Raw genomic sequence first — 23,588 nt, 5'->3', positions numbered from 1 at the left:
CCCACACACCAATTCTGGAAATATTGCATATGAATGTGAAATCAAATAATAATAAAAAGGATAACAGTGATAAAAAAGGACAATAAGCAGTGGTGCTATTAAAGCATGGTATTGTCTAATAACAAATTAGGGTGCAGCAAAAATTGAAATTACAAGAGATGAGATATTTTGTAGAACCTGAAATAAATCGTATCATTATGAAACATATTTAGGAATATCTATTTAGTCTAAGTTACACAAGTTACCTCATGTCTTCAAGACTGGCAGGCTGAAAATAGAATGTATAACTTCTAAATCATTTGGGCCCAAGTGAAGAAGATTTGAAATGTGTGCTTGAGAGAAAAAAAAACCAACAATAAAAAGATAAGTGTGAAAGGCATAAAGGAAGATAGTCAAAACCTCATAATCAGAACAATTAGGAGTTGCTTTTCTTCATCTCAAATTTTATGTAATGCTGTATAATTTAAGATAAACATGCAAGTATTATTAGCATAATTATTTTGTGAAAAAACAAAAAATTACAAATACTAGGATGAGTTAAAATAATTATTATGAGAGACTATTAAAATATCACTATCATTTTTGACAGCTGAAATAAAAAATTACTAAGTGGTTAATAATATTGAGGTTGCTATATTTGTATATGGATAATAAAAAGCAAAGTATGGTAAAATGTTAATGTGTTACATATATGCAGTGTTATATTTTATATATAAACTCTTAAAAAACCTTTTAACATCTTTCCTAAAGTTAAATGTGTGGACAATTTTTTATTATAATTTATGAAAATTATGAAATAATAAAAAATGTTTTATCTCTTGGGAATATTTAAATTCCACAGATAATATCTTAGCAAGGAAATAATTAAAACTTTGATATAACTGAAAGTTAAACACAAAAATTACTTTTTTATTTAAATATTTAGGATATTTTAAGGCTATGTTATGAGAAAAAATGGTTCTTAATTTAAAGCATTCTCTGTTTAGAGTTTAGAAGATGATGGAATGATTTCCTATTAAATAAACAGGAATAACATAGATAAAAAAGCCTAACAAAGTACAAAAGAGGAAATTACAGGTAAGAAATTATAATCTATGCCAAAAATGATTTCATTAATATATTAAGAGCACAAGACAACATTCAACATTAAAATGTAGGGTTCATTCCAGTGGTGCACATATGGTTTAATATTTGATGCCTATAAATATAATTTACCCAGGGATGCCTGGGTGGCTCAGTGGTTGGGTGCTTGCTTTTGGCTCAGGTTGTGATCCAAGGACCTGGGATCGAGTCCCACATCTCTCTACCTCAGTCGGTGTCTCTCATGGATAAATAAATACATCTTTATATATATATATATAAATAAATCTTTATATATATATATATAAATAAATCTTTATATATCTATACCTATATCTATATCTATATCTATATCTATATCTATATCTATATCTATATCTATCTATATATAATTACCCCATCAATAGTTCATGTAGGAAAGAAAATTGACTATCTCAATTGAAGTAAAAGATAATTTTAAAAAATTTCACACTAATATTTAGAAATTTCTTAGCAATTTATAAATAGTATAATTACTAAACATTATATATTAAAGCTATTTAATTCTACTGACCAACATTGAACTTAATGCAGAGGCATAAAGGCAGTTTTTGAATGCTCACTCATAGTTGTTAATGTTTTTTCTATAATTTTTGATTATTAAATTGAAAAAAATTAGAAGTAGAATAGAACTATTGGAAAGCAGGTTGTTTTCCTGAAGAATCACCTAAAAATTTAAAAACAGACAATCATTTAAATAAATTTGGGTTTATTTTATTAAAGAAACATTACAGGAATATATCAGTTTACATAAATATATATGTAATTTTTAGTAAAAATATGCCATTCATAAAGACTCACAGCTTAGTATTTCTGTAAATTATACAGGCATGTGTTTGCTTATATTGAAGTTTCTACTGAAGACATTAGGGGAGAGTATTATAAAAAATACATATTTTTAAAAATTTAAGGTTACACTTGTTATTACTTGAAATGAAAAGCTAAATGTATAAAAATTTAAAATGTAGTGCTGTTATAGGAAAGAAAGGGAATTGATAATCAATGTGGAGAAAGATGCACAATTTTATATATGATCTGACAAAACTTGGTACATAAGGTTTTAAAATACAAGATTATGTCTTATTTAGTAGGAACTTTGCCTCAGTAGCTCTGGTTAAAAGGAAAGGTGTATCATAGAACATTTAATTCTATGAGTTCCTTTTGCTTATGGAATCCTGGTAGTTTATGACAGGATTTGCTGTTTTCCTCAAATTTATAATCCTTTGATAATCTCTCTGAATTTTGCAAATTTCAGGTCTTTCTACTTGCTCACTCTCTCTCCTTCTCTCTGTATTTGTCATTATCTTACTTTGTTTTTTTGTCAAACCAATTTCTCCTCTTCAAGTATTATTTAAAAATTTCGGGGGTGCCTGGTTGGCTTAGTCAGTGGAGCATGCAATCTCATGGTTGTGAGTTTGAGCCCTGCATTGGGTATAGAGATTACTTAAATAAAATTTAAAATTTTTTAGCAGTAACTAATCTTTACCTTAGGCAGATTATACTAAGGTACTATAAAAAACAAACAGTAATTGTACCCAGATGTGACTACATATATGGCTACTGCTCTCTTCTTATTCCACAGAGGCACCATCATTTCAGAGACAAGTTCACCTCAGCCACTGAGAATGACTTCCACCACTATCAGTTGTCCACTCTCTGAGTCCAGCCATCTGCTCCCTAGAATTTTCTTGTTTTTGTTCTAATCTCTGCACTAGATGGGATTTTGATGGCCTCAGGCCTGAGACCTTCAGCATAACATGTCAGAATATAACAATCCCAACCAGTTTAAGTCCATACACTCAGTTACTCAGTCTGAAATTTCCTGTCATCAAAATGATCCCAGTTGGTCTTTGCCTCTCTTAGCCTCTTCCCCTTTAGGGTTTTCTGTCAGTGTGAAATCAAGATACTATTTCTCATCTCCCTTAGGTTTTGGATCAGATACCCCCTGGTTAACTACCTGGACACAAATCTTTCCAAATCAAAGAACAACTTTCAGAAGTAATGAAGCAAAATCCAATATTGGTGAAAGAAACATTATATGCACACTTTAGACCCATGGCTTTAGCCATAATTTCATGAAGTATGTGATATAGCTTCAATAAGAGTATCAGTAAAGCAAATGGGAGTTTCCCATTTTTTAAAAACACTTGGTATCTAACTTACTTTTACTTTTACATAAAAGCTGAGAACAAAGATTTCAAGAACTTAAGAGCCATTGAAAATAAATTTATTTTATGAAATATGTTTTCCTGTAGAAATCAGCCCACTTAATATATTTATTATTTCCCTTCTTGCCAATTTCAACTTGAATATTTGTATATAGGCAGCCTTGGGTTAGCTTCACATGGTGAATGAATGATGCCATAAGACATTTGTCAGTTCCCCACAGGCAGAAAACTCACTGGCAGTGTATGGATATTTTATCTGTGAAATTCCTTGAATTTCTTGATGTGGTTGTAATATTGTTGTTTTTCAAATCATTTCTATTTATAGAAATAAGGCACCATGGGAGAACTGTGTGAAAGTTGTAAGAGGGTCTGTGATACATTACAGACATGTTTAGTAAATCTTGTCTTAAGAATTGATACATCTTGGCTTGCAGAAATGCCAGAAGTTTAATTTTCTACTCCAAAGTATAAATGAGCACATGTTAATGTAGTAATTGAATATTGCATATCTCATACATTTCCTTCTTAATAACATTAAGAATAAGAACAAGTGACTTCTTAGTCTGTTGAATTGTTCTGAGGGTGACACAAATTGTAGAGTTTAAATTTATTAAGAATTGCCAAGTTTGAATTATTTTTATTGCACTCTAGCCACAATTAACTAACTCTAGGCTGATCTTTAATATAAATGATAATTTTTACAGTCTAAGGAAAGAAGTGGAGCTGATACTAGTAAATGCAGGTCTTTTTTCATATGATTATTATTTAAGGATAATGTTAATTAAAAGTTATATTAATAGGGGATCCCTGGGTGGCTCAGCGGTTTAGCGCCTGCCTTCGGCCCAGGGCATGATCCTAGAGTCCAGGGATTGAGTCCCACATCAGGCTCCCTGCATGGAGCCTGCTTCTCCCTCTGCCTATGTCTCTGCCTTTCTCTCTCTGCGTCTCTCATGAATAAATAAATAAAAAATCTTTAAAAAATGTTATATTAATAAAGCTGTGTTTTTAATTTCTTTGTCATATTGTTTTCTGAGTTTCAAAAAAAGTGATTATTCTAACAACTAATTTAGTGTCCACCTATCTTTTAAATAATATTCGTATGTGTTTGAGAACCAATTAATATCTTTTATTTAAGATACTTTTTTTTCTCAATTACCCTTAAATTTAAAATGATTAGTAATTGAAGTGTGCCATTATTGGTAGATGATGTGAGAAGTACTTCATTCTGAAAATGTCAGTCATTTGCAGAAATAAAATTATTCCACTCTTCCATTTTGAAAATTCTAGAACACAGACTTTTAGGGCCTAATATTTTTAGACCAAAAAAAAAAAAAAAAAAAAAAAGTCAAGAATAGCAGTACCTTCAATATTACATTTTCTTAATTTGGAAATTCAGATTATCTTCAATTGTATGGATACTAAATTATTTTAGTCTTAAAGTTTATCAGCTTTTAAAAATCTGTATATTAAGAATCATTTCATCTTTAATAATTTAACATAATGAAACCTATTGACTTTAATTCTTCTTTTTTTTTTTAAGATTTTATTTATTTATTCATGAGAGACACAGAAAAAGAGAGAAAGAGAGGCAGAGACACAGGCAGAGGGAGAAGCAGGCCCCATGCAGGGAGCCTGATGAGGGACTCAGTCTCGGGTCTCCAGGATCAGGCCCTGGGCTGAAGGCAGTGCTAAACCACTGAGTTACCCAGGCTGCCCAGACTTTAATTATTCTATTTAGTTTATACTAAGTGTTGTTTTCTGTGCCTGAAGACTTTTCTAGAAAAATTCCTGTGCTCGAATTCTCTTAATTTGTAATCTCTGAATTTCCTTTATCCTCCTCTTGTACTGAGAAATGGTTCTTAGTGGAGGAGGGAGTGTATTTTGTTAATATCTGATGACATATTCGATCATCACAACTTAGATAAGAAGTTGTTAATGGTATCTAATGGATAGAAACCAGTGATGCTGCTGAATATTCTGCAATGAATAGAACAGCTCTCAGAAAAAAGAATTATCCAGTCCAAAATGCCAGAAGTGCTGACATTGAGAAACCTGCACTAAAGTATTAGTCTCCACATGAAAAACAAACCCTTACACACTGAGCCCAGCATTTGCTTTGAAAGTCGTTCCAGCAGCTTTGACATCATTAGTGAACTCTATTTCAAGAAAGAGTGTTTAAGTGTTGCATTTAGTCAAGTCACTTATTAAGTTAACAAGTCAATCAACCACGAGTCACAAATCAATAATAAAATAAGCTTCATTAGCTTTAACATTTTCTCCAAGGAACAGTTTGCTAGATAGATCATGCAAGTAGAAATAATGCCATGTATGTTCAGGTACTAAAAAGTAAAAACTGATACTGATAATATGCAATTTTATTACATAATAGAAATATTGAACATAATGTTTCTTTGTTATTGAAGAACTCTACTCTGAAATTTATGCATAGGTTTTACACATTTGTATTGTCCACTAAAAAGAGTTATATTATTAAGGCACTAATTCAGTAACCTTCTCATTACTATGGAATTTTGAAAATAGCATTCAATGCATAATCTGAGTTATTTAAGTAATATCCACTTTTTTGTAGTTATAATAACATGTATCTCCATATACATCGTGCAATTTCTTTGTGAGGTTTTTTTAAAGACTTTAGTTATTCATGAGAGACCCAGAGAGAGAGGTAGAGACATAGGCAGAGGGAGAAGCAGGCTCCCTATAGGGAGTCCAGTGTGGGACCCAATTTTAGGACTTTGGAATCATGACCTGAGCCAAAGGCAAACACTCAACCACTGAGCCACCCAGTTGTCCCGATAGTGCAATATCCAGTCACATAATTATATGTCTATATTGATATGTAAATAATATTATGAAAAAACCTCATTTCTTCAATGTTTATATTAGGTAAGAATTTAACAAATTAGAGCTCAGATATATTCTCTGTACCATGATTAACTCACAATTTTACCTAAAATGATGATATAATTGAATTGTTATATAGCTTAATAACAATTGAATTACAAGAATTTTGCTGACATTTCTGTTAACAGACAAACGGTTTCCAAACTTACAAATTTGTTCTCTCTCAAAAGCTGCATGGGCCATAGGAGTAATCCACTAAATTCATATTCTACACTTATAGTAGTTTTATGATACTCCTTTATCCTGCATTGTGTTAAAAAATAAACTGAGGCATATTAAAATTTTTAAGAGCTTTTTGAGCATACGTCAATTCAAATCAATTAGCTTCAAACCAAAATTGATTAGTTAGGAACATTCCATGGACAAGAGCTAGGGGAGAGGTTTTATAAAGATAGTGAAAGCAAAACAAGGGAATTGTTTGATGGACTATAGCTTAAGGATGCCTTATTTGGGAAAGCCTGGCTGACTATTTGTGATTGGTTGCTCTTAAGTTTCATATTTATGGATTAGAATGCATTGATTCTGGCTTGAATTTTGGGTTGCCTACATAGGCTACTAAGGCATTAGTACCATCTCAGTGTAATGGCCTCTTTGTTTAATTCCTTTAACTATTGTAACTTGTTAAATATAATTTTAATCTGTCTTTTAAAATATGTGCCTTATTTCCTTTAGAAAGAGAAAATACTTTGAAATTGAATATGTATCATATTTGTACTCCCATTTCTAACATTATGCTAAGTAAGTAATAGTAAACAGTATATCATAGAATAACATAGTCTTACGTTTCCTAATCCAATTTTTATTTATTTATTTTTTTTTAATTTTGATTTATTTATGATAGTCACAGAGAGAGAGAGAGGCAGAGACACAGGCAGAGGGAGAAGCAGGCTCCATGCACCGGGAGCCCGATGTGGGATTCGATCCCGGGTCTCCAGGATCGCGCCCTGGGCCAAAGGCAGGCGCCAAACCGCTGCGCCACCCAGGGATCCCCAATTTTTAATCAGTGAATTGCATTTGTAAAATGTGTGGCTGGAAAGAGAATGGAATTTGAGAAAAAAAAAAAAAGAAAATTTCTTCTAAGTGTTCTAATTTTTCCTTTAGGTGAATTGCTTAGATAAAGCTGTGTGGTAAAAAAAAAAAAAAAAAAAAAGTGTGTGGGACGTCTGGGTGGCTCAGCAGTTGAGCGTCTGTCTTTGGCTCAGGGCATGATCCCAGGATCCAGATCAAGTCCCACAGCGGGCTCCCTGCAAAGAGCCTGCTTCTCCCTCTGCCAGCGTCTCTGTCTCTGTGTGTGTGTGTGTGTGTGTGTGTCTCATGAATAAATAAAAAACTTAAAAAAAAAAAGAAGAAAGAAAAAGTGTGGTGGACCTTAGCCCACCAGCTAAGATGATATCCTGTCATTCAGTTCAGTTTTTGCGTGAATGATACCATGTTTTGCAGGAACTAGAAATGTGCTCAGTCCTTCTTCAAAGCAGTTCAGTATTCTCCATTGTCCCCTTGCTGGAGATCTCAGCCCTTACAAACCCATTGTCAGAGGAGAGATGCCCACAGGTTACAGCACCCACACTTTGACTCAGTGTAAGTTCATTGCTTAATTTAGCTCAGCAGATTAGCCATTGTCCATACAACTTTAGTGTAAAAGTCAAACCTGATCAGGACTGAATCTACCTCCAGGACTGTGAGGATTTTTGGCTCCTGCTTGTGTTTCCCCACACTATCAGGAGCAACTGGTCTCATGAGTTTGCAGTGGGCCTGCCTAGAGGTGCTAAGGCATGGGCTTTGGAGTCCCAATCCCATGGCTTCTAATAATGGTTTTGTCTTGTGTCAGCTGTACCTATGACTCTGTTTCTTCATTTGTAAAATGAAAATATTAATAGTACCAGTAGCATATGATGGAACAAAAAATAGGTTGTTTAGAGTATTCACTGGAGTAAAATAACTGTTAAATAGATGTTAGTTGGTTTCTTTTTGGTAGTTGTAGGTGACTTCGTAGCCTATCACAGACAATGAAGAGCTGGCCTTCTATACCCCTTCTCTGCCAACTACACTTCAGATGAAACCTAGATTTGCACATCCAAATGGATGGAACAAACCATCTTTGTTTCAGCTTTTGTATTGAGGTTTAGGGCATACGTCTTCCCAGTCCATTTGTCCTCTGAAAAAAAACTCTCTTTTGCTAACCTGAGGTACTTGCTTAATCTGAATGGGAAGTCTATTTCATTTTTCTTCTTTTTTTCTTAAGAAGTTTTTAAAGATTTTATTTGTTTATTCATGAGAGACAAAGAGAGAGAGAGAGAAAGACAGAGACACAGGCAGAGGGAGAAGCAGGCACCATGCAAGGAGCCTGACGTGGCAGACTCCATCCCGGGTCTCCAGGATCAGGGCCTGGGCTGAAGGTGGCGCTAAATCACTGAGCCACCGGGGCTGCCCTCATTTTTCTTCGAATTAAAGAACACAACCTCCTGAAATTTCTAAAGTCTCTTCTCTCTCTTTCTGTTTTAATTATCTAAGTTTCAGGCATATGGCACCTTCTACATCTTTATACACTACGAAGTGATCACTACTACATGTCTCCTTACCATCCATCACCATACAGTTGACTTCCATTACCCTTTTGGCCCAGTCTCCATCTCCTTTCCCTATGGTAACCACAAGTTGGTTCTCTATGAATTTTTAAACTTTGTTTTTCATTTGTTTTGTTTTGTTAGGTTGTATACATGAGTGAATTTATATGGTCTTCATCTTTCTCTGTCTGATGTATTTTACTTGACATGATACCCTCAAGTTCCATCCCTGTTGTTATAGATGGCAGGACTTAATTTGTGTTTATTGCTGCTGGTACTATTCCATTGTATAAATATGCCACATCTTTATCCATTCATCTGTTTCCATGCTTTGGCTGTTTCCATGTCTTGACTGTTATAAATAATGCTGCAGTGAACACAGGGCTGCATATGTCTTTTTAAGTTGGTGTTTCTGAATTCCTGGATAAATAATCAGAAATGAAATAGCTGGGTCATATGATAGTTCTATTCTTAATTTTTTGAGGAATCTCCACATTGTTTTCCTTAGTGGATGCACCAATTCACAATCCCATCAACAGTGTACCAGGGTGACCTCCACATTTTCTTCAGCACTGATTATTTCCTGTCTTTTTGATAATAGCCATTCTGACAAGTTTTAAGTGATATCTCGTTGTGATTTTTATTTGAATTTACCTAATAAATAGTGATATTGAACGTCTTTTCATGTCCCTGGTAGCCATCTCTATATTTTCTTTAGAGAAATATCTGTTCATGTCTTCTGACCACTTTTTAATTGGGTTGCTAGTTTTCTGTTGTTGAGTTGTATCAGTTCTTTGTATATTTTGGATATTAACCCCGTACCAGATGTATAACTTGCAAATATCCTCTCCCACTCAGAAGATTGCCTTTTCACTTTGATAATGGTTTCCTTTACTATATAGAAGCTTTTTAGTTGAAATAGTCCCATTTGTTTATTTATGCTTTTGTTTTTGTTTTTGTTTGTTTTTTTTTTTTTTTGACTTTGGAATCAGATCCATAAAAACATTGCCAAGACTGATGCCAAGTAATTTATTGCTTATGTTTTCTTCAAGGAATTTTATGATTTCACATCTTACATTCAGCTCTTTATTTAATTTTTGTGTATGGTGTGAGATAGTGGTCTATTTTCATTTTTTGGCATGTACTGTCCAGTTTTCCAAACACCATTTATTGAAGAGGCTGTCCTTTCTCCATTGTATGTTCTTGGCTCCTTTGTTTTAATTATAAATATAAATATAAATATAAATATAAATATAAATATATGTATATATATGTAATTTATTTTTGGGCTCTCAGTTCTGTTCCACTGATCTGTTTGTCTGTTTTTGTACCAATACCATAGTGTTTTGATTATGGTAGCTTTTTAGTATAGTTTGAAATCAGAGAGTGTGAAATCTCTAGCTTTGTTCTTCCTTCTCAAGGTAGCTTTGGCTATTCAGGATCTTTTGCGGTTCCATACAAATTTTAGAATTTTTTCTACTTCTGTGACTTTTAAAAATCCTTGCCAGTAATTTATTTAAGACAGATTTACTGTAGGAAGTATGATTTATAATAATATTTTACAAGCCAGTAGTTTTCAGGATAATGTCTCTTAATAAGCCAATACAGAAATAACACATTCCAAACAGTGATAGATTAATTATATTATTGTTTCAGGCAAAGAGGAGATGAAAGAAATAAAGTCCAAATTTAGTTGAAGTATTACTTTCTGTAAGCTGGTTCTTGATACAGTCAGTCCTTCCAAGTAAAAGCTTGGTATGAGCTGCTGGCTCTCATGCTGGGGCACACAGCTAATGTGTGGAAGCACTGTGTTGGCAAGCAAAATGGGCAGCTCTGAAGGGTATTACTTTAGGCACCATTAAACAGGTTGTGTCACTGCTTTCCTCTAAATTTAAATTCAGTCATGTTTCCCCAGATATATGTTTTAGTTAGCCTGTAGAATTTCCATGTCTACCTGTTTAAACCTATGAATATCTATTCAGTTTTGCCATTACCTTTATTAAATATATTAAATTTTTAAGATTATATACAGATGTCAAAAGGCAGTGTTCTGAATCTTTAAATAAGGAGGCCAAACTCATACTCATAGCATATCTAGATAGCACTAGAACCCTAGAATCCTGCCAGTTTCCTCTCAATATCCCTATTAAGTTCCTTTCAAATTCCTCTATTAATTGCTAGTTACACTGAGGTTTCTTTGGAGTTTTGTTGTTGTTGTTGTTACTGTGATGGTCAATCATAAATAAGATGTGAGAATATTCTATTAGAAAAAAATTTAAACGCAGCTATATTGTCATGGATAATAATTTACAGCAAGTAGCAAAATGCATAAATCAGTCACCTATGTTTGTGTGAAGGAAGCAGGTGTTTGTATGTGTATATACAATCATATATATGAGAGAATAGTAATTCTAGTATAGAAGGATTTCTGATGGGACATGCATTTCGAGGGAATATCTAGATAGTTCTTTTTTGCATTCTAATTATGTGTTAATCACTGAACGCAGAGGATGTAGGAATTGCAGTGATAAGTGTTCCTGTTGCCCTGTTCCTTATGCTCCTGCTGAATGGAATGCAGTCTACTCCATGCTGCAGAAGCATGTCCATTTTGTTGATTTGCTGTTGTCACTCATTATTAACCTTATGCTGTCTGCTTTAGATGAGAGTGACTCAGGATCATCTGGGGACCTTGTAACAAAAACATATCTCATTTCCCTGAATAAATGCAAAACGAACTCTGAAGGTGCTACAAACTGTTACATAGAAGCTCAACTTTTAAGTGTTTTGTCTTTCTTCCCCAGTTGGGCTCTATATGGCTACAAATAAGTAGATTATATTATGATATATTTAAGATACTTTTTTTGTTTGTTTAGAAATAAAGGGCTAATTTGTAAAGTCATGAATTGACTTAAGGGAGACTTAAAATTTTAATTTACCATCCTTTTTTCTTATAGAAGATAAACATAAGATGCAAAAGGTACAGAGATTTATCAGCACGGCTCAGACACAAAAAGGAGAATAAAATACCTACTCTAACCAATTAGCCTCATGTAATAGATGTCCAATTTTTATGTAACCAGGAAAGACATTTAGTTTAAAATCATTTATAGATTATTCCAGATCATTCTATAATAAAGTCAGAAAATTGATTGATACCTGAAATTAGTTTGTCATAATTCAAGGTGAAAATAACACTCTTGTGGTATAGACTTCTATCCTTCAATTCCTATGTATTGCAGAAAGTGAATCATAACTGTAGAAAAATTACCAAAAATTTTTTTTCTAGGTTATCAAGTCATTTTTTTCTGTTACTCCTTTTTTCAGTATGAATGTAGATATTTTACATGGTTGCAGTTAAAAGGGGAATACTATTTTACTTTTTTAATGATTATTTTCATATTTTAGTGGGTACAGATATTTTATAGATTAATCTGTCATGTTTAAGTAAAATAACCTAGTTTTCAGAAGTTTATTTGGTGGCTTATTTTTTCCTTAACTGTCTAATAACAGAGCACTGCATAGGTTTGGATATGTATTCTTTGGGACTCCTGGTTGACTCAGCGGTTGAGCATCTGCTTTTGGCTCGGGGCATGATCCCAGGGTCCCAGGATTAAGTCCCACATCGGGCTCCCTGCATGGAACCTGCTTCTCCCTCTGCCTGTGTCTTTGCCTCTCTCTTCCTATGTCTCTCATGAATAAAAAAATAAAATCTTAAAAAAAAAAGACTATGTATTCTATTTAGACACTTTAGAATGGATACACTAGGTTAAATTTGTATGGATCTTGATACACACTGCTAAGTACATATTCTCTTGTACAAGACAAAGAGTACATGCTAAAATGCTAAGTACATGACAAAATTATTTTCTAACTTATATTTCCACTATAGATGTAGGTTTGACAACAAACATAAAACATTTGCCATATTATTAAAAATGTAGTATCTGATAATACAGTTAATATATAGTTTAACTTTTATTTTTTCCTAGTTAGTGATATATATTTTATGTTTACCAGTCTGACTTTCTGAATTTCTGATAGCTTGTTACCTCATTAGTATTGTAAGCATTTTAAAATATATGGATTCAAAACCTTGATCTATTTCTATCACTTTCTTTTAAAGATCTTCACTGAAGCAAAGTTGTGCACTTTTATAGAATTAGTCAGTCATTCCTTATGTGATTTCTTATGTCACCTCAAAGATTATGAAAATGACAGACATTGAAGACAAATAATTATAAATGATTGAGCCAATAGTTATCTCTAGGTAATAGGATTTCCATTGATGTTGCAATTGTTGGCTACAACAGGCAAAATGCTCATGTTATGTAAACAATATGATGTCATTGTACATTCATTGAGTTCTATCCATGGTAGTAATATTAACATCTGTGGAATTTTGAAAAGTCTAGTAAGGTTAATTTTAGATACTATATCTATTTGTTCATATTAGTGTTGTTTAAACTGTATATGCTGAGACATCAATTAAATATACTGTCAGCATATTATTAAGCAAATTTCAATAAAGTAAAAAAAAAAAATACCAGAGTAATATTGCTTTATGAAAAGTATTTTCAGTTTAGTAAAATATATTCTTTACTGTGTGTGATAATAAAAATAAAATATAAATACATGTGTAAAATGATAGCCCTTGAACTAAAATTTCACATTCTGCTATTTTATCTAGTTCATTACACAATTTTCCATTCAGCTCTGCCCAATTTCCACTTAAATTTAAAATTAATCTAAAGTATTCTCAATTATTTTGTTTTTAGGCTAATTTTGATTTGATTCTTATTTAGAAACTCCATTTATCAATTGGAACTCCCAATTTGTGATATATTTCTTTAACTATAGTAACCACAATTATCTTTAAATCTGTGTCTGATAACTCTATTATATAATCATCTATGAGTCCATTTGTACTATTTGTTTTTTCCCATTAATTATTTAAGCAAACTAAGCATTCATCTCTTCCCATACTATTATTTTGCTGTTGTTTTTTATATATTCTTCTCCCTTTGACCTTCATGTTTGCCTAGTTCACTCCTACTCATTCCTTTAGTCTCCCAAACTTACATATTTGTGGAATGAGTAAATTACCATAGAGCATTTTGCTTGAAAATGCATTGAAATATTATTTTTAAAGATTCCTTTCACTATTCTCCAAAACTAGTTATCTCCCATTATTCTGTTTCATAACAAATTATTTTTTCATTTATTAAAATGTATCATAATCTATAAATCTTATATTTATTTTTATTGGTTTAATGATCTATTCCCATCTAACCCAATCCCCATTTTTCATGTTTTACATTATCATTATCTACTTATTAATATACAATAATACATTACCAATTTTGTAAAAAATTTATAAGTTAGTTCATTGGGTTATGAGACACAGAGCTCATATTTATGTATCTATATTTCAATATAACTTTTGCTGTGACTATATTAATAATATGAATATTATCTTAAGATACACATTGAGATTAAAGGTTTTTAGTATGGATATTGAGATTCCTAAATTCAACGGAACACATATAATAAAATGTTGTTTTTCTTTAAATTTTGAAAAAGTGACTAATTATCCTTATTATCACAAATGAAGTACTGTTAAATCATGATAAGTAAATTGAAAAGGGAGAAAAAGTCATTCATTTTGAAAAAGGGATTCAAGATTACTCTTCATGTTGAAATTTAATTATGCACATAATTAAAATGTGTCTCAATGAGTAAATTATTTTTAAGCACATACATATATGTGCAATTTTCACTGTGTGTGTATGTGCTTGCATATCTGTATAGAAGAAAGCAGGCACAACATATTAGTTTTGCTTTTTTACCATTTGAGACTGAAGTTAGGAGATTTAGGAATCTTTGGTAAATGAGTGTATGTAGAGCTTTACAAATTGAGAATAAAGAAATCATAGGTACCATGACATATTAATGGCAGGGTAGAGCAAGAGCAAAAGGTTACTGGGATGTTGTTACATTTTATTATTTGTTTTATTTTCTTATTTTTTTGTTTGTTTATATGTTTAATTTGTGTATTTATTTGCATGGTGTATATTTTTAGTTCCCAATATCCATCATTATCCCTTGTCCCATTTATTCTGCAACATAAATAATCCCCTGTAGACCAGTAGTTTTAATAAGGTTTTAGAGTCCTGAGTTCTAGTTAGAAGAAAAAGAAAGGAACAAAGTATTCTTTGGCCTTTCTTTGGCCATTTTGGCCTGGAAGTGATACACATCAATCTGCTCATAGTCGGTGGTGAGAATTAGTTACACAGTCCCCACCTAGATTTGGGGTGTGACCTGGTAGGGCAACACCTTTTTAGTGGTGACTTTATACTTTGCAAGAAATGCACAGATCAATTTTCTCCCCCATTCAGCACATGGTTTTTGTTTGTTTGTTTTCAGTAAACTGTATGCCCAACATAGGGCTTGAACTCAAAACCCTGAGATCAAGAGTCACATGCTCTACCTACTGAGCCAGCCAGGAATCTCAAGTACCTTTTTTTTTTTTTTTTTTTTTTTTTTAAGAAGCTGTTCCCAGCACCTATCCAGTGGTAGCATACATGACCTTTACGTAAACTACTCAGGGAGGCCCAAGTCCTCTGGTCACAGAAAATTATTCAGAAGTAAGAAAAAAAAAAAAAAATTCCACTAGAGTGACTTCATGCAATGAGATATTTATTAGTCCTTGAATGTTACTATACATGGATCTAGGGCTAATAGAGCTATTTTAAAACCAGAATTACATTGGAAATAACATATTTATATGTTCAAAGTAGCTCACTGTTGGAGCAATACAGATGTAGACCTCTGGGCACAGTGGTTTGCTGGTAAATGTATATAACTGCCCTCCAAGTATTATTTCAAAATGTATACTGTCTGACATTTTGCTTACATTGTTGAGTAAGACAAAAGTGTAACCATGTAGACATATGTTGGAATCTTGCTTGTTTGTCAGTGACATGGTAATTTATTTGCCCAATCAGATAATAGTTTTCAAATATTACATATTTTTAAATTATATATATTATAATTTATATCTATATAATAGCCATTTATAATTACATAAAACCTATTTATAATTCAATAGATACAAACATTACACTTTTAATTTAATATGTATTGCTAATATTTTTAATACCACTTTCTTAAGTGTAGGTACTCAACAAAATAAGAAGTTACATTTTAAACTGTAGCTTTTACTTATTTCCTTGGTGTGAATACTTTACCTTGGTCAGTTTCACATTATCAAGGTGAGGTCAATGAATGCTGAGTGTAGCAAAATGCTATTATTGCAAAAATTAAAATTCAAGAATTCCTATTATATCCTTAGTTCGTAGAGTCTTAAGTAAATGGAAATATTAAAACCACCATATTAATCAATACCTCATTAGTCATATAAAGCTCACACTTAAGCATTGTCATCCTGGTCCAGTGTAGGACCAGTCAGTTGGAGGTGAGCCATGTGTTACCTAGGAATAAAAAGAGTATGGTCTATTTCTCTCATTCTTTCTTCCCTCCTCCTACCATTGCTATTGTTTCAGACCTTCCCAGGGACTTCTTGATTGACCTAATAATTTTAAAAAGCTTTTTTGATCTCTAGGCCTAGCAGATGTTAAAAGATCTTTCTCTTTTTCACATTGGTCACATTGATAGATCCTTAATTAGCCCCACTAGGAATAATGAACCAAATTTCCCCTGACAAGAAAGACACATTTTTTTCCTTCATCTACCTAGTACCTGTTCATACTTGATCATTTTCTGATTTGTGTTTATTTGTCTGTTTAGGCAGTGCTCTTTTATAATAACTTTCTGTTGGGGTATCACTAGGATTTAAAATGGCTTCAAGCTGACACTTTTTTTTTTTTTTTTTTTTTTTTTTTAGGTTCGAGAGTGCTTTTAATGGGGAGCGCTCCTGGGTTTTCTCTTTCATATAGTCAGTCCTCTCTTGCGTAGAAAACACTTGTACATATTTTTATCCAGGCAGACTCTGAAAGTGAAAGCCAGTGCCAACCCTGTTTTAATTCACTAGTTTATGGAAAAGCCATTGGATACACATCATGTTTCGAGCAGATGAAGGAAGTTAAAGTTACCTGCTCAGATGGCTAAAGCTTTTATTAGTATTTGTGGAAAAGACATGGTTTTTTCATTTGCCTAAATTCCAAATATCCAAATAGCCTCTTTTTTACTCTCTTTATGAAAGAGTTCCCCCATTAAGTTTGCATTTCACAGAGATTGTCTAGATGAGAATTTCCAGAGAAGACTGGGTAGAGTGTTTACATCTCAAAGGCACATAGACAGAATGCCAGTTCTTCCAAGAAGCACTTTTGTTTCTTAAGGCCAGAATTTTTTAATATAAGCCTTCATTTTGAGATGAATAGGTGAGATTTTGGGATTGGTTAAAATGATAGGTGGACCTTCAATTATTTCTAGAACTTCATTTCTAGTTTTGTAAACATTTGTAAGATAAGACCAGTTATTTTTAATTTTTCAAAGAATCAGCTTGTAGCCTGAATGATATCAAGAGGTTGAACTGCCCATCTAACTAAATTATCTTCAGTTTGGTTCTTTACACCAGGGAGAGAAAATCTTCAACTAAAATGAAATTATAAGATGCCTGTGTTCTAGATTTAGATCTTTGTCTTTCAAATGTTTTTCTTTCCCTCTGGGTACATTGAGTTTAGGGGTGGAGATCTAAAAAAAATTCCTATCAGGCTCTGAATATCAGCATTCTATTTGGTCAACTTCTGACCATTGAGATACTTAAAAAATCTTTTGAAATATCTTGTCAGAAAAACAAACAAGCAAAAAGCCCACCTCGATTTCAGCACAGGACAAACAATAAACATTCCCAACGGTATCAAAGGATCTATAAACTCAAGAGGTATCCTCAAAGACAATGGAGAAGATATTACCTCCTAAGATCCAGAGCCACTCCCAAAGATAACCAAAAGAAGGAGACATTTCTTTTTGTCTGTTTAAAGGAATAAAGTAGCAGTTTACCAGAAAATTCCTCATGGTTCTGTTAACCCTGAGAAGGGCCCATATGGGGGCCCTCCTTTAACAGTACATATGGAAGTGTCCATAAGGCCACTAACTTAGTAGGCTTTTGTTTATGGCCGTATCGTCTCTTCAGAGACAGAAGTGGAAAGACAATTCAGACAGAGGATTAGTAGATTGAATACTCAGGTAAAGGAGAACAGAGGGGAGCAGTTGGAATTAGCTCAGTCTGGTAGTCCTGCTTTTTATATCTTTAATCTGTTATTAGGCTATTGTGGCAAATATTCCAACAGAGCTATTTTGGAATTTGGGAAACTTCTGGAGGCTTCTGCATGCTGATTAAAATTGATATCCCATTCTGTTTTTTTTTTTTTTTTTTTTGGGAGGGGGACTCTTGATTTCAAGTGTACTTATATGAACAATCTTGTCAAACTGGAACATTCCTCATAATGGCCATTGTACTTTTAAATTGTCATTAGTAAGATTTTTCCATTTTTGTAGATATCTAAGACTTCTGAGACCTACACTTTTTAGATATAAAATAAGCAGATGTGCCAGAAGGTGGCACTCTTAAATCTTTGGAATGTAAGGATCCCATTTCTTTTAGGTAAACCTTGGGTCGCTCAGAGCAAAATTAATAATACCTATTAGAGATGTGTCACTGGGTTGAGGATTGTGTGACAATTTTGTGTGTGTGTGTGTGTGTGTGTGTGTGTGTGGCATTTTTACAGAGTACCTCATCACATGGAAATTTTCTTGAGGTTGGCAGGTGACCTAGTGTCAATCTAACTCAATCTATGGCCACCTAATCCTAGCATAAGAGTCTTAGAGTTGGGAGACATGTGCAGCTTTTAAGTGTTTGACCGATACCCACCAATTTTGTGGATTTGGTGTTCAAGATTCCCATTAGCAATACCCTTTACCTTGTGTTCCCTTTAACAGAAGCCAGTGGTAACTTGGACAAGAGATGGGATTGTGTGCACCACCAGCAATTTCCAATGTGGTTCTGAAGAATGGGGAAAGGACCCAACAAATGGAGATTGCAGACTGGGATTCCAATCAAATGAAAAACTGCAGACTGAACCACCAGCAGTTCCCAATATGGCATCTGGGTACTGAACCAAGGGCTAGAGGCTTAGGTTCTGGTGGAACTATGTTACCTTAAGCTGACCTGTACTGGACTAGAAAGCCAATCAGATCAGGAGTTCAATGCAAATAAAGCAGAACTCAGAACTGAGAGGAACTTACCTATTGGCCTAGCTAATGGCAAGAACAGAAAACCCAAAGGATTTATGAGTAACAGTGCCTGTGTTTCTTGTTATACCCCAAACACACACAATTTTCCTTTGGATCCTGTCACTGCCACAAAAACTGTTAAAAAGAAAACAAAACAAAACAAAAATTCAATTCAGTTAATTCTAAAGATCTTATTGTCTTTATTGAATGATTCATGAATAGGGCAGCATTCGATCTAGGAGATAGAAAGGGACTCTGACAAGCTGTAAAAATGAAAGACTTATAGACAGAAGCGAGTGGAACTGAGAAATTATATTAGAAAAATGCAGACTGAAAGTAGAAAGGTCACTTTCCTTCAGGGGATGATGGAGTCTATCTGGCATACTACCTTACTAGTGCTGACCAGGTGATTCCTTTCTGACTAGTTTAAGATTCCATTTCTGGGAGTGGCCAAAACTGTAATTAAGTTAAATTATGGTTGGGTGATATAAGGCTTAGCATAAGTGACTCCATTTTGGACTTTTTGTCTTATTTTTTTAACACATTACAATTAAGCTGAGGTCTGGACATACCCTGCCTCTTCCCCTGGGTGAAGGGTGTGTGTGTGTGTGTGTGTGTGTGTGTGTGTGTGTGTGTACTTGTAGGTAATTCCAGGACAACTCTTTCCAGTGATGTCTTTCACACATCTGTTGTCACTCTTAATTCTCTTGGCCCTTTTATGCCCTCCCAGTGTATTCAAGAGACACAGAGTGTAATTGATTTTTGACAACATCCTTGTAAAATCTGCATATGATTTGGTATCTGCTTGGAATATAGCTTCTATTAGATCTTAGTATTTCAAAGAAAACTTGCATTTTAATTGGTTATTACACCATAAATGTGGTTAACATCATGAGATTTTTCCAGTCCACTATCAAAAGCTGTTCTCGTGGCTTATATTGAAACAAAGGAAAACTTACACATACACGCACATATATATATATACATATATACACACATGTACCACATATCCATCTTATTTTTAAAAAGTTAGAAAATACAAATAGACAAAAATTCATAAAAGATGAAATGAAATCCATCCAAAATTCATCCCCCAGGAAAATCTGCTCCCTATGTTTTATTTTGCCCCCATGCAAATAAAAATATGTACAGAAACAGACACTCTTAATCATCCTCCAGGACCTGTGTTCTCTGCCTCTACTCTATACATTATGGTCATCATTCCCTGTCAGCAAATATAAGTCATTTTAATTTTAATGGCAGCATGTGTTTTAGTCATGAATTTATTAATTTTTCCTGAACTGATCCTGTATCATTGAATATTTGGGTGGGGTTTTTGTTTCTATGTAAAAACTACTCTTCTATGAACAAATGATATGTGTATCATTTATGTTTGTTTCCTTAGAAAGGCATACCTCCTTCATTAACCAAATAATATTGCCTCTTTGGATGTCCATTTGCATTTCAATAGGTGTTAAGCCTTAAGCCAAAAATATACATTTCTAAAATAGAATTCAGGTATCAGTTAATGGGAAAGGGATAAGTTTGGGGAACATATTATCTGTTTATGTTCCTTGAAAAACCTTAGTATATTAGATAATTGCCTGTTATATTGCCTACTCATAAATCTGAGTCAAATTATTTATGTTATTTATAAGATAAGCTCTCCTGATTAATATTTTTGCTGTTAGTCTAAAACCAAGAAATATTTCTAAGAATATTCATTTTTCACTGATCCATAGCAATTCTAGATACTTAAGTAAAATTTGTTTGAACTTCTCACATCTGCTAAGTTAATAATCTTATCTAGCAGTCGTTTATTACATTGATTCATTCTTTTGGATTGTTCCAAAAATTATCTGCCAGAGCATTATGATAAACAAGTAAAGAAGAGAAATGAAATGGAATGTGATGCATCATTATTTTTTTTTCAAAGTCCAGTACAAGTTGAAGGAAAGTAGAGGCTTTTAAAATACATACTTCAGATCTTCATCATTTCATCCTTCCTAATTTTGAGGATATTTTGCAAATTTTAGATAAACAAAACAGTGATGTAGAACTCATATGCTTTTGCTTTTCTGGAATTGCACATTAGAAATAACTTGTGTAAGAAATTACATTATTAATGTAGATAATTTTAAAATATAGTGACTGCACTAAGGATGTCAATTATACTCTGAAATGATACTCTTATCTACATAACATTTAATGTCTCTTAGATGCCTGCACATTTGGTTAAAATAGTATTAAAGATAAGTACTTAAAGACTAAGAATGCACACTTTTAGAAAGTAATGATCTAGACTGTTCAATAAAATGTGCAAAATTGCAGAATGTATTTAATGATCAAAAAGTTAGGAATTTAAAAATAAGACCTAAAAGTTTAAAAATGACTAACTGTAAACGTGATCTAATTACATTTTTCCCTTAAATATGATTATTTCTCTATGTGGTTTGCTTAAAAATAATTAAATAAATAAAGGCACAGCAACAAAAACAAAACTGAAATTGTCTTTTGAAAAGAAAGATAATAAATACATGATATGTACAGAAAAAAAAAAGGGCCAAGGCAACTTTTAAAAACTGCTAATTGGATAATATTTAGAGAGCCAGTATTTTACTCAATATTTAATGTCACTGAATGGAAATCCTTGTCATAAGCTTTTCAGACTATATACATATTATTGTAGAGAAAAAAAAAAAGTGATCCTGTGCCTTTAATTTCCCTTTCTGAGAGAAGGAAGGCTGCACACCACTGACAGGCTCACTTGTTCCCGTCTTTAATGTGCAATCTGTTTTCTCCAGCGGAGGGCACTCAGTGTATCACAAACTCAAGCATTAGCACCAACAAGCTCTGAGCATCATCAGTCTCTGGAAAGCCTTCTGAATTAGACAAGGGCTGCCTCTCAGCACAGCTACAAAACACTTTAAACCTGACCAGCTAAATGGATAAACCTAGCCTGCATAGCTTTTAAACTGGGGTCTCATACAGCACAGGAGGCCTACTTGCTTCAAGAACTGAAAATCCAGAGGATGAATTGCTTTATCTGGGAATGGCAAAAGCCAGCACAATAAGGAATGCCAGGTATTCTGAAGATTTTTTTTCTTTTCTTTTCTTTTCTTTTTTTTTTTTTCTTTTCTTTTTTTTTTTTTTTTTACCTCTCTTTTTACAGAGAAGTTGGTTACCTTTGAAATGGGCTGTAGCTTTTTTGCACAGATTGCCAATTACTGCTGATGGGTCTCTGGTGAATTACACAATGGTCCTCAGAGCCTAGAGGCCCTCCCCCTCCCCCCCAACGGCTTCCTTTCCCTGCCCCCCCATCCCACCCCATGCTGATTTTTTTCATATATGTATATATATTTTTTGCCTGTCCTCTCCGGGGAAGTTTGTATGGGGCTTCTAGCTCACATGCCGGATCAGAATGGTGTGAATGACAGCCGCACTGTGTCATGAAGGTGGTGGTGGTTTCAGCACGAGAGACCAAATAAGAAGAAAGCTGAGAGAGGGGGGAACCGTTTTTGGATGACAAAGGATGGGTAAGTGAACTTTTGTTTCCTTCTTTGCAAAGCTGATCCTCTTGGCTTCCTATTCTCAGTCGTGGCATTAGCTGATAAAAGACGGGGAAACAGGCAAAAAGCAGCAGCCTCTGAGTTTGCCAGTTGACTCAGTATAGTTGCTATTATATTTTTAGATCATTTTCCTTTTAGTAGTTTTTTTTTTTTTTTTCTAATCCATAAATGCATAACGCGGACTTAAACAGACTCTAGAGAAATATCTTTAAGGCTGTCTCTTGTGTGTGTGTTTCTACAGCTTGGGAATTAAGCATGAGATAAATACTGTGTTTGGTTCTATTTCTTGATAATATTAACCACGCTTGTATTTCTGGTCGCTGTCAGGAAGATTGTTAACACTTTACTGCGTGTCTGTAGGGGTGGGGTCGTTACTTTATCAGAGGTCGCACAAGGGGTTGTTTTATCTCTGAAGCTGTATCCTGAACACAGCTTCCAAATTTCCAGCAGTCATTTGCCAGTCTTATTTTTTCAAGTGTGACTGGCTTTTTTCCCCCCTTTCTCCTGTCTGGAAGAGCTGGAATGTATTTCAATGAGATTGTAGCTGGCAAGAGGACAGAGAGCAAGATCGGGTTTCAAATTAAAAACAAAACAAAACAAAACAAAAAACTGGTTGAGTAAAAGAAGGAGAGTTTTTTGATTAGAGGTTTGGCTGATTGCTTCTTGGTTAAAAATGAATATTTAAGAGAAATAAACTGCAGCACACAGGTTTTTTCCCCCCTACCGCTAATAAATAATAAATCTACTGTTGGCAGAGGAGAGAAGCCCCTTACCATGCTATGACTTGGAAATGCCAATACATTGCAACTTTGCAGGTTTTCTGAAGTTAATAGAGGTAGGGGAGGAAAAAAAAAAGTCAGTGAGAAATTTGAGCAGGTCGGGATGAAGGGGAGGTGGGGACTAGTCAGTCTACTGCTTTACCTTGTTTATCCCCCAAATTTGCAAAAGCAACTATGTTAAAAATAAGAGCAAAACTAATACTACATAAGATT

General features: G+C 33.6%; 1 protein-coding gene across 3 annotated transcripts in view; it reads left to right on the top strand.

The window, feature by feature from the left end:
• The first annotated feature begins 21,803 nt into the window (after positions 1 to 21,803).
• Positions 21,804 to 23,588, top strand: part of LRRTM4 (leucine rich repeat transmembrane neuronal 4) — a 698,247-nt gene continuing 696,462 nt past the window's right edge. For 2 of the 3 annotated variants that reach the window (XM_077843053.1, XM_077843052.1), the window contains exons 1-2: positions 21,805 to 22,111; positions 22,413 to 22,563. In XM_077843053.1, coding sequence (XP_077699179.1) covers positions 22,560 to 22,563 — 4 coding nt within the window. In that variant the 5' untranslated portion in view covers positions 21,805 to 22,111; positions 22,413 to 22,559. Of the gene's footprint in view, positions 22,112 to 22,412; positions 22,564 to 23,588 lie in introns of all 3 variants that reach the window. The other variant, XM_077843051.1, reaches the window with a different exon arrangement.

The sequence above is a fragment of the Canis aureus genome, chromosome 12, assembly GCF_053574225.1.
Source record: "Canis aureus isolate CA01 chromosome 12, VMU_Caureus_v.1.0, whole genome shotgun sequence".
Classification (NCBI taxonomy): domain Eukaryota; kingdom Metazoa; phylum Chordata; class Mammalia; order Carnivora; family Canidae; genus Canis; species Canis aureus.
This window is presented reverse-complemented; position numbering and strand designations above follow the sequence as displayed.